At 46.0% G+C, this 16,066-nt stretch overlaps 1 protein-coding gene across 8 annotated transcripts in view; it reads left to right on the forward strand.

The window, feature by feature from the left end:
- The window catches only part of lrch3 (leucine-rich repeats and calponin homology (CH) domain containing 3), a 30,151-nt gene extending 14,133 nt beyond the window's left edge, over window positions 1–16,018 (forward strand). For 2 of the 8 annotated variants that reach the window (XM_031573499.2, XM_031573505.2), the window contains exons 11-21: window positions 29–77; window positions 608–727; window positions 1,407–1,454; window positions 2,091–2,144; window positions 3,777–3,848; window positions 4,116–4,149; window positions 4,512–4,625; window positions 6,039–6,139; window positions 8,743–8,880; window positions 10,023–10,100; window positions 10,426–12,573. In XM_031573499.2, the coding sequence (XP_031429359.1) occupies window positions 29–77; window positions 608–727; window positions 1,407–1,454; window positions 2,091–2,144; window positions 3,777–3,848; window positions 4,116–4,149; window positions 4,512–4,625; window positions 6,039–6,139; window positions 8,743–8,880; window positions 10,023–10,100; window positions 10,426–10,620 (1,003 nt within the window). In that variant the 3' untranslated portion in view covers window positions 10,621–12,573. Of the gene's footprint in view, window positions 1–28; window positions 78–607; window positions 728–1,406; window positions 1,455–2,090; window positions 2,145–3,776; window positions 3,849–4,115; window positions 4,150–4,511; window positions 4,626–6,038; window positions 6,140–8,742; window positions 8,881–10,022; window positions 10,101–10,425; window positions 12,574–13,309 lie in introns of those variants that run through there. The other 6 variants (XM_031573500.2, XM_031573502.2, XM_031573501.2 and 3 more) reach the window with 6 other exon arrangements.
- Window positions 16,019–16,066: the final 48 nt, after the last annotated feature.

Raw genomic sequence — 16,066 nt, forward strand, 5'->3', positions numbered from 1 at the left:
GGTCACTTTTCTGTTCCCCTCTCTGAAGACATGTTCCAGACGGAGCCAGTCCCACATCCTCCACAGCACAGAGCCAGGTAAAGAGCCTCTGCATCTCTTCTGTGTGTCTGTGTCTGTGTCTGTGTCTGTCTGTGCGTGTGCCTGTATGCTTGAATGTGTGTGTGTGTATGCTTGTATGTGTGTGAGTGTGGTTAAATGGCTGTGTGTTTATGGGTGTGTACATATCTGTTGATCTGTCTGTGTGTGTGTGGTCTTTATGTGTGGTATCTGTTGATAAATCTTTCCCCAGTCTTTGAGTGCTTCAGGGTCTGCTCCTCTACAGACTCTCTGTGGTGCTTCTCCTCACCTCTTCCTCTATGTAGTGCTTCTCCTCTCCTCTTCCTCTCTGTGGTGCTTCTCCTCTCCTCTTCCTCTATGTAGTGCTTCTCCTCTCCTCTTCTTCTCTGTGGTGCTTCTCCTCTCCTCTTCCTCTCTGTGGTGCTTCTCCTCTCCTCTTCCTCTCTGTGGTGCTTCTCCTCACCTCTTCCTCTCTGTGGTGCTTCTCCTCTCCTCTTCCTCTCTGTGGTGCTGCTCCTCACCTCTTCCTCTCTCCCCCTCCTGCTTCCAGAGGCCCGGGGTCGGCGTGGAGCGCGTGCGGCGGGAGGCCCAGCTAGCGGCGCTGCGGTACGAGGAGGAGCGGCAGAGAACGCGCTCCGTCCAAAGAGAGGCAGTCATGACCTACGTCAAGGTACACACACACACACACACACACACACACACACACACACACGGTACATAGTCACATAAGAAATAAAGATGCTCCTCATTCCAGAGCCAGGTCATGTGCTACGTCAAGGCACACACACACACACACACACACACACACACACACACACACACACACACACACACACACACACACACACACTCTCACTGACACTCACAGTCTTACAATCTCTCACCCCACCTCACACTGCCTTTGACACATTACACAGACCACTCAGAAAAACCTCTCTGTACAGAGGGACTTGATCATGACCTTTTGCAAGACGGCGATAAGTTCCATTTTTATAACTTATGCACACACTCCCACCCATGGGCCCCTACATATAGAAACCATGATTTCCTTCCAGTCACACACACGCTGTCATGTTCGGACTTGCTTTACTGTAAGGTTATATGGAGAACGTACAGAGACATAAATACACACACAGGTGAGCCGCAGGTCACTGATAAACAATCATGACTTTGGCCAGTGATTGCTCACACTCTCTCTCTCTCTCTCTGTCTCTCTCTCTTTCTCTACCTATCTCTTTCTTTACTGTGTGTGTGTGTGTTTGCTTGCGTGCATGGATATGTGTGTGTGTGTGTATATGTTTGTGTGTATGTCTGTTTGCGTGCGTGTATATATATGTGTGTGTCTACAGCACAAAGCCACCCAGAGCCCTACTAAGCTGAGCCCCACGGACGGCGAGGTGAGTTCAGCTCCTTCCTCCTCCTCAAGTCTGTGCAACAGACAGCACACGCTGCATCTGTAGGAACCAGTAGGACCAGGCCTGAAGTCATTAATGCCCTAAATAGGCCTGGTCACAGGACACAGTGTCTTGAATCACTTCCGCAGTATATCCTGGGCTGTTTTCTTCTGTTGCATTTGTCTTGTTCTTGACAGTAGGCTAGTATTCTTGTGCCTGTTCTTGGCTCTCCTCGTCCCATTGCTACTCTGCTTTTTACTGTTTTTCTTCTTTACTTGAGTGTTCTCCCCTCCCTCCTTTGTTCTCTGCCTTCATTCTGTCCATCCTTTACCATCATGCTTTAAGCTGGACCATATGTTGTAGCTGCCTCTCTGTACCCCTGGCGTGTGTGTGTTTGTGTGTGTGTGTGTGTGTGGAAATGTGTCTGCGTACATCCCCTTGTGCATGTCTGTCCATACCAGAGAGACAGGTTTGTGTGTGTGTGTTTGTGAGGGTCTGAGTCCATGTTTGTATCCATGCATATCCGTTTGTGTGTGTGTGTGTCTGTCTGTCTGTCTGTCTGTCTGTGTGTGCGCGCGTGTGTGTGTGTGTGTGTGTGTGTGCGTCCGTCCTCACTCCCTCTCTCCCCATCCCACCCAGACTGTGTACCCCTCCAGACGCTCCACCCACACGGATGACTCCGCCCTCTTTATGGTAAGAGTCTGACTGCACAGTGTGGCCCCTCCCCTCTATCCCCGCCCCCCTCTCCCAGCCTACCCGACCCCCTTCCCCCTTCACACCCAATCACGCCATCTCCTGCAGACTTCCCTCACACTTCCTCCCCGTAATCCCCTGCTATGATTGGTGGCTGTTGTAACTACAACACAGGATTCCATAACCAATTATAGCGGCGCCCCAGTCATACTAAGTTGACCTTGATCTGTTCTGTCTGGACCGTGTCTGCTTCTTTTGATAGTTTGAATGTTTCCTTCACTGCAGGAATATTACCACTATATTATCCCTCTTTCTATTATCAATGCTGATGTAAAGAGTAATAGCTGCGTTGAGTAGGAGCTGAGTAGGAGCGTAATGAGAGTGTTTGTAAGGCAGGTGTTATGCCTGTGTTTGCTCCTGGAGTGTGTCCCCCCCTGTGTGTCCCTGCTCCCCTCTGCGGTTTCTGGACTAACATGAGCTCCCTCTCCCTGCTGCACAGTAACCTGCTTACCCCGGCTCAAAGCTTCTGCTCTCTTCTGCTGTCTCCTCTCTCTCACTCTCTCTCTGTCTCTCTCTCTCTCTCTCTTCTGTCTGACACCTCTCTCTCTATAAATATATCTGTCCCACCATCCCTCTCTGCCTGTCTCTCTCTTTCTCTTTGTCTCCTCTCTCTCCCTCTGTCTCTCTCTTTCTCTGCCCCCCCTCTCTCTTTCTCTCCCTGTCTCTTTCCCTGTCTCTCTCTTTTTCTGCCCCCCCCTCTCTCTTTCTCTCCCTGTCTCTTTCCCTGTCTCTCTGTCCTTCCCTCTCTCTCTTTTTTTCTCTCTGTCCCTCTTTCTCCCTCTGTCTCTCTCTCTATTTCCCTGTCTCTCTGTCCCTCTTTCTCTTCTTTTCTCTCTGTCTCTTTCCCTCTGCCTCTCTCTCTTTCTTTCCCTGTCTCTCCTTCGCTCTGTCTCTCTCTCTCGGCCTGGCTGTCTTTGCCAGAGCGAGTACCAGCCTCTCAGGGTGTTTGAGATAGACACTGACACCAACACTATAAAGAGGAGGCCAGGCACTCACAAGCAGGTGAAAGAATCACACGTACTTAAAACGTTTACACACACACACACAAACTGATACATACACACAGTGTCCACATACACTGAAATAATGGTTACCAATTTTAATGTTTTTTGGCTGAAAACCTGTAAATCACACAGAGACGCACACACACAGAGACGCACACACACAGAGACGCACACACACAGAGACGCACACAGAGACGCACACAGCTGTTGTCTTGTGGCCTGTATCTGTGCTGCATGCTGAGTGTTTACTTCTTTACATTTTCAACACAAGTACTTGCACTGTGCAGTAATAATATCTTTCTCCTCCTTCCTGTCTTTATCCCTTTCTTCGTTTTTCCATTCCTTCTTTTATATCTTCTGTTTATCATCATATCTTCTTTCTTTCAATTCCCCCCATATCTTCCTCCTTGGTTTTGTTTAATTCCATCTGTTATATAATTTTGTTGTTTGTTCTCCATCTTTTCATTTTCATCCCTTTTTCTATATTCTGCTTCCTTTAAACGCTTATTTCTTTTCCTTTGTGTTCCTTGGTTGTCCTCCTCTTTTCGTCCCTCTGCGGGGCTTGTAGTCTCTGTCTGGGATGTCCGTGGATGGGTGTGTCTCTCATGGCTCAGACACCGCCCCCTCCTGTCCACTGCAGGTACTGCTGCTGACCATGGAAGCTCAAGCTCTCTCTGCTGGGTGCTTATAAAGGCTGCATAGGGACTTGGTCTGATTTCAGATTCAGAAGTGATGTTGCGTTTGGGAAGGTCTAGAGGATACACAGCTGTTAAAATGCTAAAAGTTTGATATGGCAGATTGGGTTATGTCTTTATCTCACCTAACGATCTAAACTATGTCTTTCTCTGCCCCCCTCCCTTCCCTGCCCCGCCCCTTTCTTCTGTTGGGGCTGTTCTTCTCTGTACAGCAAGGGGAAGACCGCTCAACTTTGTCACCCACAGGTAAACGTCTGAACTATTCGCTTTTGCAAAGCACAGCACAGCATCTGCTACAATCCCCTTTTGCAGTTATGTTTGCAGTTGTTCCCACTGATGGAATATGGAGTTGTGTTGGCTCTCTGAACATGTATATGTCAGTCTTGCACCATAAGCCTGTCCCTGAGGTTTCTGAGTGTGAAGCCCTTCCCCACCCCACCCCTATACACCCACTGACACTCTCACACGCACCACCGCACACAGCGCTAGCCAACCCATCCATTCACCTGCCACTGCTTTCTCCATTCACTCTCCACCACTCACCAAAGTCGCCACCTACCCCCTTTACCTTCTCTGATTGGCCCCCACACCCAATCTCTCGCCTGCAGCCCTCCAATCACCCTCTTACCCTGGCCCCGCTGCTCTGCCCTCCTGCCGTGCCCCCCCCCCGAGGCCCGACAGCTTCCTGTATCGCCTCAGCCAGAGAGAGGAGAAGAAGAGAGGTGGGTGATGCGGAGCGGGTCACGACTCTTGGGGACCTCTTGAGCATGTTGTTAGCTCTGTAGACAGCCGCTTGTTGTAGTCACCTTGTAGCGGGGTGCTGCTTTCTGCAAGGCCCTGGCAGCTTCTATCGCACTCACTTCACTGACTGCATTCTGCTTCGCTTGGCATTGGTGGGGCCAGTATGTGGCCGTGCTGATTTCTGTGTGTGTGTGTGTGTGTGTGTGTGTGTGTGTGTGTGTGTGTGTGTGTGTGTGTGTGTGTGTGTGTGTGTTGACCCTTTTCCATTCACCAGGATTAATCAGCAGGGCTGTTAATTAACACCAATAGACTTCCAGCTGTCACAGGAGATTACTGTCTTAACCCGTTGTGTTTGTGTGCATATGAATGACTGTGAAAGTGTGGGTGCATATCAGGAAAGTAGATAATTCCTTTTTAAATTGTGTGTGTGTGTGTGTGTGTGTAAGGGTGTTTTCTGTTTTGCTCTCTGTGTGCGTGCGTGCGTGCGTGCGTGCGTGCGTGCGTGCGTGCGTGCGTGCGTGCGCGCGCACGCGCATGTGTGTTTATATGTTATACAGGGTTTTTCTTGCTCAAGGAATTTTGGAAAAGGAAAATAAATGTTTGGCCTGCCCAAGCAGAAAAAAGGTGTTGTCGGTCTTGGTGTTATTTAATTAGATGTCCTCATCCTGCATTTTTGTTGCAATTAGATGGGCCTGTTGCTAAAAGCGCATTACAATGTTACCGACATCTCCATTCACGCAGCATTCTGTGGAGGTCTGAGCCCTGTCTCATAGGCCACATTTCAAGGCCACACTCTTGTGAACACATTGGCAAGCTGCAGTGCTTAAGCAAATGTATGAGTGTCCATGTATCTGTAGATGAGGTGGCCTTTTGAATGGCGCATCGTAACTCATCTGTACCAGATAAGTGAGTGCACGCTGCAAAGATTAGAGGGAGAGAGAGAGGCAACCAAAAAAGGTGCTAGAAGGGAAGCTGCTGCTAGCTGTACGCACACAATCAACTGCAATAAAACATGAGGAAAAAGCGAAATGCTTCGCACCAGAGACATCCAACTAGTTTTCCAAAATCCCTTTCTGCCAGTATCTCTTTCAGTTTTCAGTCTCTTCAAGATGAGGTTTGGTGAAATTGATAGACAGGCAAATAATAGACAGTACAACATGTAGTCTGATGAGTAGACCTGCTGGCTGATAAAGGTTTTTTTTATGTTCTCAATTTTGCACCTGTGTATTTCCCCGCCAATATATAAGTCAAAACCCTGTGGGTGTGGGTGTGTTTGACCTGTCTGTCTGTCTGTCTGTCTGTCTGTCTGTGTACATGAATGTGAAATCCATCAATTTACATCTGTGATAAGAAATGTCATCTCTCTCTCACTCCGGCTTTTTTTTCTCTCTCAGGTGACTCTACAACTCCTCGGTCAGAGCCTGAGGAAGCCACACCCACAGCGACCCAGGTGCTTGTGGGAGAGGAGGCAGAGCTTGTGGAGCAGCTGCGAAAGGTGTGTGTGTGTGTGTGTGTGTGTGTGTGTGTGTGTGTGTGTGTGTGTGTGTGTGTGTGTGTGTGTGTTTGTGTGTGTGTGTGTGTGTGACAGTATTAAGAGAGAGAGAGAGAGAGAGAGAATTTCCTGTGGTCTTTCCTCTTAGTATGCCGCATAACATATATCAGCTTTCATTATATAGACCATGACCCAATAGGATTTTCCAGCAAAACTGATTCCATTTAATATACAGTGGGTACGGAAAGTATTCAGAACCCTTTACATTTTTCACTCTTTGTTTCATTGCAGCCATTTGCTAAAATCGAAAAAGTTAAATAAAATAAAAACTGATATCACATGGTCATAAGTATTCAGACCCTTTGCTCAGTATTGAGTAGAAGCACCCTTTTGAGCTAGTACAGCCATGAGTCTTCTTGGGAATGATGCAACAACTTTCTCACACCTGGATTTGGGGATCCTGGGGAGCCATTCTTCCTTGCAGATCCTCTCCAGTTCTGTCAGGTTGAATGGTGAACGTTGGTGGACAGCCATTTTCAGGTCTCTCCAGAGATGCTCAATTGGGTTTAGGTCAGGGCTCAGGCTGGGCCAGTCAAGAATGGTCACAGACTTGTTCCGAAGCCACTCCTTTGTTATTTTAGCTGTGTGCTTCGGGTCATTGTCTTGTTGGAAGGTGAACCTTCGGCCCAGTCTGAGGTCCTGAGCACTCTGGAGGAGGTTTTCTTCCAGGATATCTCTGTACTTGGCCGCATTCATCTTTCCTTCAATTGCAACCAGTCGTCCTGTCCCTGCAGCTGAAAAACACCCCCATAGCATGATGCTGCCACCACCAGGTTTCACTGTTGGGATTGTATTAGGTAGGTGATGAGCAGTGCCTGGTTTTCTCCACACATACCGCTTAGAATTAACGCCAAAAAGTTCAATCTTGGTCTCATCAGACCAGAGAATCTTATTTCTCATAGTTTGGGAGTCCTCCATGTGTTTTTTGGCAAACTCTATGCAGGCTTTCATATGTCTTGCACTGAGGAGAGGCTTCCGTCGGGCCACTGCCATAAAGCCCCGACTGGTGGAGGGCTGCAGTGATAGTTGACTTTGTGGAACTTTCTCCCATCTCCCTACTGCATCTCTGGAGCTCAGCCACAGTGATCTTTGGGTTCTTCTTTACCTCTCTCACCAAGGCTCTTCTCCCACGATTGCTCAGTTTGGCTGGACGGCCAGGTCTAGGAAGAGTTCTGGTCATCCCATTAGGGGTGGGAATCTCTTGGCACCTCACGATTCGATTCGATTCCGATTCAGTGGTCAACGATTCGATTCTAAACCGATTATCGATTCTACACCGATTATCGATTCTAAACCGATTATCGATAATCAATTCTAAACCGATAAAACGATTATCGATGCATGTCGATTTTTAAAACATCTGAGTTTGCTACTCAGAGTCTCAAATCACTTCCTACTTTGTGTTTGATAATTAAAGAAAATCAACAGATGAATTACCTTCTCTATTTTTTATTAGAGAAAAAGCTTTCCCTTGTCACAATTATGACTTTCAATGAACAATGCAATAATCGATGCAGCTTGCATTTCAACACAAAATGAATGTGTAAAAAAATAAAAAATAAAAAAAAAAATGTAATTTTAAAATTTAAATTTTTTTTTTTTTTTATTAAAAAATCGATTATGAACTTTTCTGAATCGAGACAGAATCGTTCTAGAGAGAATCGAGAGAAATCGAAAAATCGATTTTTTTTCCCACCCCTACATCCCATACTTCTTCCATTTAAGGATTATGGAGGCCACTCTGCTCTTAGGAACCTTGAGTGCTGCAGACATTTTTTGTAACCTTGGCCAGATCTGTGCCTTGCCACAATTCTGTCTCTGAGCTCCTTGGGCAGTTCCTTCGACCTCATGATTCTCATTTGTTCTGACATGCACTGTGAGCTGTAAGGTCTTATATAGACAGTTGTGTGCCTTTCCTAATCAAGTCCAATCAGTTAAATTGTTTTAATCTGGACTCCAATGAAGGAGTAGAAACATCTCAAGGAGGATCAGAAGAAATGGACAGCATGTGAGTTAAATATGAGTGTCACAGCAAAGGGTCTGAATACAGATGTGATATTTCAGTTTTTATTTTGTAATAAATTTGCAAAAATGTCTACATTTCTGTTTTTTTCTGTCAAGATGGGTTGCTGAGTGTACATTAATGCGAAAAAAAAATGAACTTGTTCGATTTTAGCAAATGGCTGCAATGAAACAAAGAGTGAAAAATGTAAAGGGGTCTGAATACTTTCCGTACCCACTGTACCTTACTAGGTGTAAGGTATATTAAATGGAATTAGTTTTGCTGGAAAATACTGTCACACACACACACACACACACACATATATATATATATATACTACACTTTCTTAAAAGAGTTCCATTCAGTTCATGTAATTACAGATAAAGCAGTAAAGCGGTAAAGTCCTTGAGAGTTTTTCCACACTTAAGTCCTAAGAGCAGAATGTAAACCAGTGCATGCATGTGTTTGTGACATCCCTTCTGCATTGTCTTGACACTGACAAGTGAACATCCTGCTGACCGTGTGTGGTGTGGTCTCTCTGCAGAACATTGAGTGCCGGCTGAAAGTGTCCTTGCCCTGTGACCTGGGCGCCGCGCTGACGGACGGGGTGGTGCTGTGCCACCTGGCCAACCACGTGCGCCCCAGATCTGTGCCCAGCATCCACGTGCCCTCACCTGCTGTTGTGAGTCTGGGGAAATGGGTTTGGGAAATGGATTGCGTGTAGCATTTTTTCTATTACTGACCACTGGGAAAGCTTTAGAGTGAGTCATACTGACGCACTGATCAAACAGCTTTAGAGTTAGCCATACTCATGCACTGATGAGGCATCAAACAGCTTTAGATTTGGTGCTTTAAAGTTGGTGCTCTAGAGTTAGCCATACTCTCGCACTGATGAAGCATCAAATAGCTTGTTGAATATTTGGGGTCCAGTATCTTGCTGAAAGGAATATAAAAAAAAAAGCATAAAAATGTACGTTTAATTAGTGCTGTCAATCAATAAAAAAGTAACTACCGGTAATTAATCACACAATTTGCTGTGATTAATTGCTTTTTTTTTTCTTAAGACTGAATCTTGTATTTAATGGATGTTTAAACGTAAAATCACGGAGTTTATGTTGAATTGATACAAAGGACGTTTATTTGAATTCAAATACTAATGTTGTAGCATCTTTTTAACTTTTAACCATCAAGGCCATCAAAATCGACTGTCAGCTTAAAAGGCATATTTGTTATATGTGTAGAAAAAAGAGTTTTGGGGAAGGAGATACTTTGGAGGGAGCTAGTGACTAGGGCAGCCGGTCGGTAGTTAGAACATGGTGTTTTGGGTTAGTTGTAAGATGAAGTGCTCAATAAACTTGCAAGCTTGTGAATTCAACTAAGCTCTGTGGCAGGTGTACATTGGATGCCCCCAGATATTTTAACCCGTATATATGCACTAACAGAAATAATAACAAAACCCATGCAGCTGTGTTATTAAATATAATCTAAAGTTACAGTTAGAGATTATTTTGCATGACTGGTAACACATGCCCTTTGCTACGTTACGCCCCTTAGCACCGAACTTCTCGTGAGCTCGTGTTTTGTGCCAGAATTTACTGACATGCTTTGTTTTGTAGTTGAGACGCAGGGAGAACTACTCTGTTTACATAGAGCGTGTGTGTTCCAGTAAATAACCCTGGTGTACATGTTTGTGTGGTACTGGTGTCTGGTGAGCCTGACATTGATTTAAGGTGTAGCTTCACATAACAGTCAAGAGCGTTGGTTTGCCTTGTGGTCTCTGGTGCTCGCTAGTCACTCACTGCTGCACTTCGCTCCCCCCTGCAGCCCAAACTGACAATGGCCAAATGTCGACGGAATGTGGAGAACTTCCTGGAGGCGTGTCGCAGAATCGGGGTCCCTCAGGTAAGGCGAGGGGGAGTGATCTCTCCTGCCCCGTCTGGCATTTATTTAACTGCTGGCTAACTCGACTAATGACGTATGTGTGTGCGTGCTCTTAGGGCTTTTATTATACTGACCATGTCTGCCACTAACCATTCCCCTTTGCTCTCTCTCTCTCTCAACCATGACACATTCCCTTTGATCACTTCCCTCCCTTCTCCTTTCTCTGATTACGTAACCTCTTACCCCCCTAACTCTTACCCTGTGAGTATCTCCCCACATCCCTCTGACCCCTCTTCTCTCTCCGTTTCTCCGTGTGTGTCGTCTGGCGGGCGTCTGGTGCGCTCAGGAGAGTCTGTGCTCAGTGGGGGAGGTGTTGCAGGGGGAGGCCCGGGGCGTGCTGAGGACGGTGGTGGCGCTCCTCATGCTGGCGCCCCCCCGCTTGGCCTCCCCCCCGGCGCAGCTGGCCGGGTTCGCACTCTTCTATCTCTCCATCATGTCCCTGCTCTGCGTCTTCTACTGCCACCTGCTGCCCCGCTTATGAACTGAAACGCCCCCCACCCCCAAAGCCCTGAGCGGAACTCTCAACAGTCCTTAAAATCAGTCTCCAGCTGTGTACCGTCACACTGAACAGCATTAATAAGCTCATACACTAACAAACATATGCCCCTTCCCTCCAGTAATAGCGCTTCTTTATATTATTCCATTGCGTTTAAAAGAAGAATGCCATGCTCGCTACCCCTGTCCCCCTTTAGCAACCTGTTCCCATGGCAGCACTCTGATTGACAGACAAGCTGAACCCGTAAAAAAGGAGGAAAAGCACAAGAATGGGCAGGACTCTCACAGCCTTAAGAATGAGTAGCAGGTCTGCCTGTGGATGCTTCCTGTCTCAGACCCAGTCTGCTCTGCGCCACGTTTGGCCTGCCTTGTGTCCTTGTCGTCTTGTTGCTACTCGTCTTATTTTTTACCCAACGGGATGGTTTGAAATTAAACTAAGGTGGCGAAATGAATTGCCGTTGGACAAGACCAATTTGTTTTTAACAATTTTTTTTTTTATTATTATTTGTGTCAAATCCTTATATCCCCCCAAACTCTCCTTGTTGTGCCTTATCGTGTGTGTCTGTTGTGGATGTTTGTGGATGTTGCGTACGTGTACATGTTTGTCTGTCGTCCAACCTAACTGGATTGTACTTCCATCACATGTAATTTAAGAAAAGGAAAAGCTACATTGCTACAGCTTTCCAGCAAAGCACATCATCCAGTACATCTGTTGGATGCAAGGGTGGCCACTGCTTTACTTCCCAACTGAGCACATCATCCAGTACGTGTGTTGGATGCAAGGGTGGCCACTGTCTTTACTCCCAACTGAGCAGAAGCAACTCTGTACCCACTCAGTCATGTGACCTCCACCATATGAGGTGTGCTTCTGCTCCGCTAGAACTGAACCCATTAGCTCTCTCCGCACGTAGCAGATTAGTAAGGCAACCCTCTCTACCGCCTTCATGTGTGTTTCACCGCATGGGTTCAGCTGATTGAAGTGTGTCGCATTAGCTGAGTGACAAGTGATGTCCTGCAATACCAAAGTACAGGTTTTGCGTAAGCACACCAGCTGCTGCTTTCTGGAAGCACATGACTTTGCTGCTCGTCTACCTGAGAGCCCCTAAATCTGTATTACCTGGCGCTGCTCTCTGATGGACTCGTTTTTTTAGACCAATCCTGTGACGAGAGTGTGAAACATGAACTGATGAGTTTTTTTTTTTTTAATTATTATTATTATAATTATTTTAAATCAAGGCTCGCTTACACCTCCACCCCACCGCTCCTGTGTCTGAGCCTTTGAAAGTTTTTCTGATGCACAATCAATCACCTGTGCCTAGAGGGCCCTCGTCCCCTTCCAGTTTGTGAACGGTCTCCTGTGTGTGGAGGGGCAGGCAGGACTTTCTCTCTCTCCTCCCATGGTGGCTCAGAGGCAAACTAATGCACTGAAGAGCTGTGCAGTGACTGCTAGGTTGTGTGTGGGTTTTTTTTTTTTTTTTTTACAAAGTGTTTTCTAGGAAAAAAGAAAATTGGGGTGAAGAGCGTTCAAAACAAATCCTTGTTCCCAAAAGGGATAGTAGGTTAGAGAAAGGGGGGTTTCCTAGGGTTTCCTGTCAACCTGTTAGACCTGGAAATGGACACCCGATACTAGGCAAGGAGCCATTGGTGAAACTGTTGGTCAGGTATGGTGGTAATGCACACCCACAGCCATGCTGTCTCATCGGGTATAGCATTACAAGCTATTACAAATTCCTGGGTTAGTACTGTGGCTAGGGGGAAAAAGTGGAAGAGTGAGTGTCTGCTTCGGTCTATCTAGGCTGATCAGGAAGTGTAGTATGTTCTTAGCCCGTGTGTGTTTTGTTTGTGTGTGTGTTGTGTGAGTGCCATGTGCCTGTTTCTCCTTCTGTTTACCTGACGATTCCTCCTTGAGCGCTTTCACTAATAAACTCAACGGAAAGATTTGCTGTGCCGTTTTTCTCTCTCTTTTCTCTCCCTTTCTTAATCCGCAACAACCGAACAGACACGTGCCCACAGCCTCACATAGCCAGTCCACACCACACAGTAGACACCCTGCCCTTCAAGAACGGGGCCTTTGATATCGGATCCCTGTGCCACTGCTGTGTGTATCCCACAGGCTCTGGTCAAATGGCTTCCCATGACGTCGCTCACGCTTTTGTGTTGTGTGTGTGTGTGTGTGTGTGTGTGTGTTTGATCTTCTGGTTCCCTCAATCCCATCTCAGTGTGCGTTACTCCTGCACAGCTTTTTCCTCCTCTCTCTCTCCTTCGCTTCTCCTTTCTCTCCTCCCCCTCTCTCGCTTGATTTTTTTCCACAAGGTCATGACTGTTTTTTCTTTCTTTCTGTTTATTCTCCATTCTTGCATTGCATCTTAAGTTATGTCTTGAGTTTGACATGTTTTCCATTTGTTTGTTTTGAGTTGAGGTTTCAGCTCCATGATTTGACTTTTGAGTTGATGTGGTTTTTATGATTTTTTTTCTCCATTGACATGCCCTTTTTCCTCCCCCCACCCCCTTTGTCCCTTGTGTCCTTTTTTGTCCCTTGTCAACCATCTGTGTGTGTTTGTATACGTGTGGATGTCTACATGTGTGCATGTATTTGTTCGTATGTGTATGTATGTGCATGTATTTGTTTTTGTGTGTGTGTGTGTGTGTGTGTGTGTGTCGTGTTGTGCTGTCAGTCCCAGCTGTGCCTCCCCCTCCACATCCTGGAGGAACGAGGTCTTCCGCAGGTGGCTGGAACGGTGCGCGCACTGCTGGACCTGGCCCCCCCAAAACACACGGCCTCCACCCCCAGCACCCCCTCTGCTTCCCCTGCCACTGCCACCCTGGCCATGTAGGCACACACCACACCCAACCCGACCTGACCACAACCCCACCTGACTGACCGTGCCCGGATACACATGGCCCGAACGAGAAACCACACACACACACACACCACTGATACACTTTCTTTTGGCATGTGAGCTGTCACCCCTCCACCCTCTAGCCAACATCATTCATGAATATACATTTATAGACACACAACCACATGCTTACACATACAAACAAGTATCACACCAGACCACCAACGTTCCCCCATTTCTGGGGGGCTTCCAGTGGGGACAGAAGAGTGGGGAGCGGAACGTCGGAATGGAGCAGCACTACCACTCCAAGGATGGACGACTGACACACCGTCTCTATCTGGCCAACAGGACACTACAAACACACACAGGAAGAGATTTGTTTATTTTTCTGACTTTTTTTGTTCCTCTAGTCTCTACCAATGTGGAGTTGTTTTATTTTGCACCATATTAATATAACTCTATTATTATGACCATATGAAATATTATTATTATTATTACTATTATTATTATTTCATTAGTTTAACACTTGGACTGTTTGTCAGATCCCTGATCACACAGGGTTGTCAGAGGGGTAGCCATGGTAACCCTGAGAGGTGACTTGAGAGCAGGGCCAGAGATAGCCCCCTTGCCCCGTAGGCACTAGAGCTCATTGGCTAATAAATTAGCAGTTAGCTGAGGGGAAACCTTGACTTCTTCCTTGATAAACCATAAGAGAGCATTGCTATGTGTGAACACAGCCCTCCAAATTAGTTGTACATTTTAGGTTGGGCCACAAGGTGGCAGTGGTTTGCTGCAGCTGCATGGATGTTGCAGCCAAAGCTGGTGTCTGTACATGCATGCAAATGTAATGTGCCAGCATGGCATCAGCTATTACGCTGGATGTTCTGGACTGTAAAGTATCTGTTATACCTTTCAGTCCAGTCAAAACTCCTGGTAATCCAGTAGCTGATGGTGAAATGTGAAATGTGGTTGGACTAAATGTTCCAATGGTAGTTTCCACCTCAGTTACAGGTGCCCTGTAGATAAAACCGCCTCTGTGCTTTGGGATGAATAATTTAACGAGTGAAATTCAGAGAGGGAAGCCTCTGAAAAACCTGTAACCTATAGTGACAGCAAGGGGTGGCCAAAAAGCGGCTCAGTCTTTTACTGGCCCGGCCCAAATCTGGCACCGGTTCAGAAGGTCCAGATTCTGCTCCTGTCGGGCAAGGATCTGATGAGACAGAGCCACAGAATCAGACACTACATTTGAAAACTTTGACGGGTTTTTGTCTAACTTTAGCTGGGTTGCGTTCTCTATTGCAGAAACATGTCTGGCCTAAGGTTACTGAATGAAATGTAAAAAGCAAGTTGTGTGTCAAGGACAGGCAGCAGTGGAGGATTTAACTGACAGGCAATCCTCAATAGAATCTTTCTCTGGTGTGTAACATGTAGCCAAGCATGCGTAGGCCACAGTGGAGGGAAGGGTTGGGGACTTCATATTTAAAACATAAACAACAACAAAAAAAAATTGAAAAAAAGGAGAGAAAAAAGGTCCTGACTGACATTTAAGGCAATATGACTGGTGACTGCTGTAGTCAAGAATATTTTCTTAGTCCTCCTGAACCAGGACCGTGTGTCTCGAGCGAGGTGCGTGGCTTGGCCTTCAGTCTTTCGTGTTGCTGTAGTCAGCGCTGCATGGCTTGCCCTCCCTTTCTAAGCCTGGTGATCACCAGGCTGCGTATCCTTCCTAGAGCAGTTTGTCATGTGTGTAGAGGGATGCACCTACGCACATTTTTAATGCTGTACACAGGATTCACTCAGTCATGTTGAAGCCAGCTGAGTCTACAGCACAGGTGTGCACGCAACTACATATACAATCGAACACTTGGACACTTAGAGCTACAAGGCAGCCAGTTGAGGTAGAGGACACTCTTCGCACACAGGCAGCGAGTGGGGCATACACTGAGCATACAGGGTCAGCGGAGGGGTTGTTTTTTTTTAAAAGGCCATTTTGTATTTTTATAGGTTCCTACTCAACCCAGCAGTAGGATTGATAAGACAGGTCCCTGCGTAAAACTTTCACCACTTAATTATAAAAAGATACAAAATTAGAGTAAGGATACAGTCAAAGTATTTTTCTATTTTAACTTGCTTTTTTATAGACCTATGAGTTATGAAAAGGGAAGTTAAAAGCAGTCGAATTATAATTATTATATTATTATTGTTGGGGTTTTTTTGTATAGATATTTTTAGTGTAATTGTTTTTATTTTAATTTTAAATCTTGACCTGGGTGTTCCCCAGCAGCAATCATGTGACCCTAGAGCAGGGCCCTCCCCTGCGTGACACTGTACAGTACATGAATACATTCCATACGTTTACAAGTATGTACCACTTCCCACGTGCACCAGAGGACCGCTTTACTACAGCCTGGACATGCCCTTTATTTTTTAAGTTTTTACCTTTTTTTTTTTTTTTTTTGAGCAAGTGTCCCACAAAATATATACTGTATTGGATTCTAAGTAAATGGAAAAAAATATTAAAAGTATTTTTTTTTTTTTTTTTTTTTTGGAATGGATATTTGATGTTATTTTAAGTTGCATTAATAAAAGTTT

Source organism: Clupea harengus, chromosome 9, assembly GCF_900700415.2.
Source record: "Clupea harengus chromosome 9, Ch_v2.0.2, whole genome shotgun sequence".
NCBI lineage: Eukaryota > Metazoa > Chordata > Actinopteri > Clupeiformes > Clupeidae > Clupea > Clupea harengus.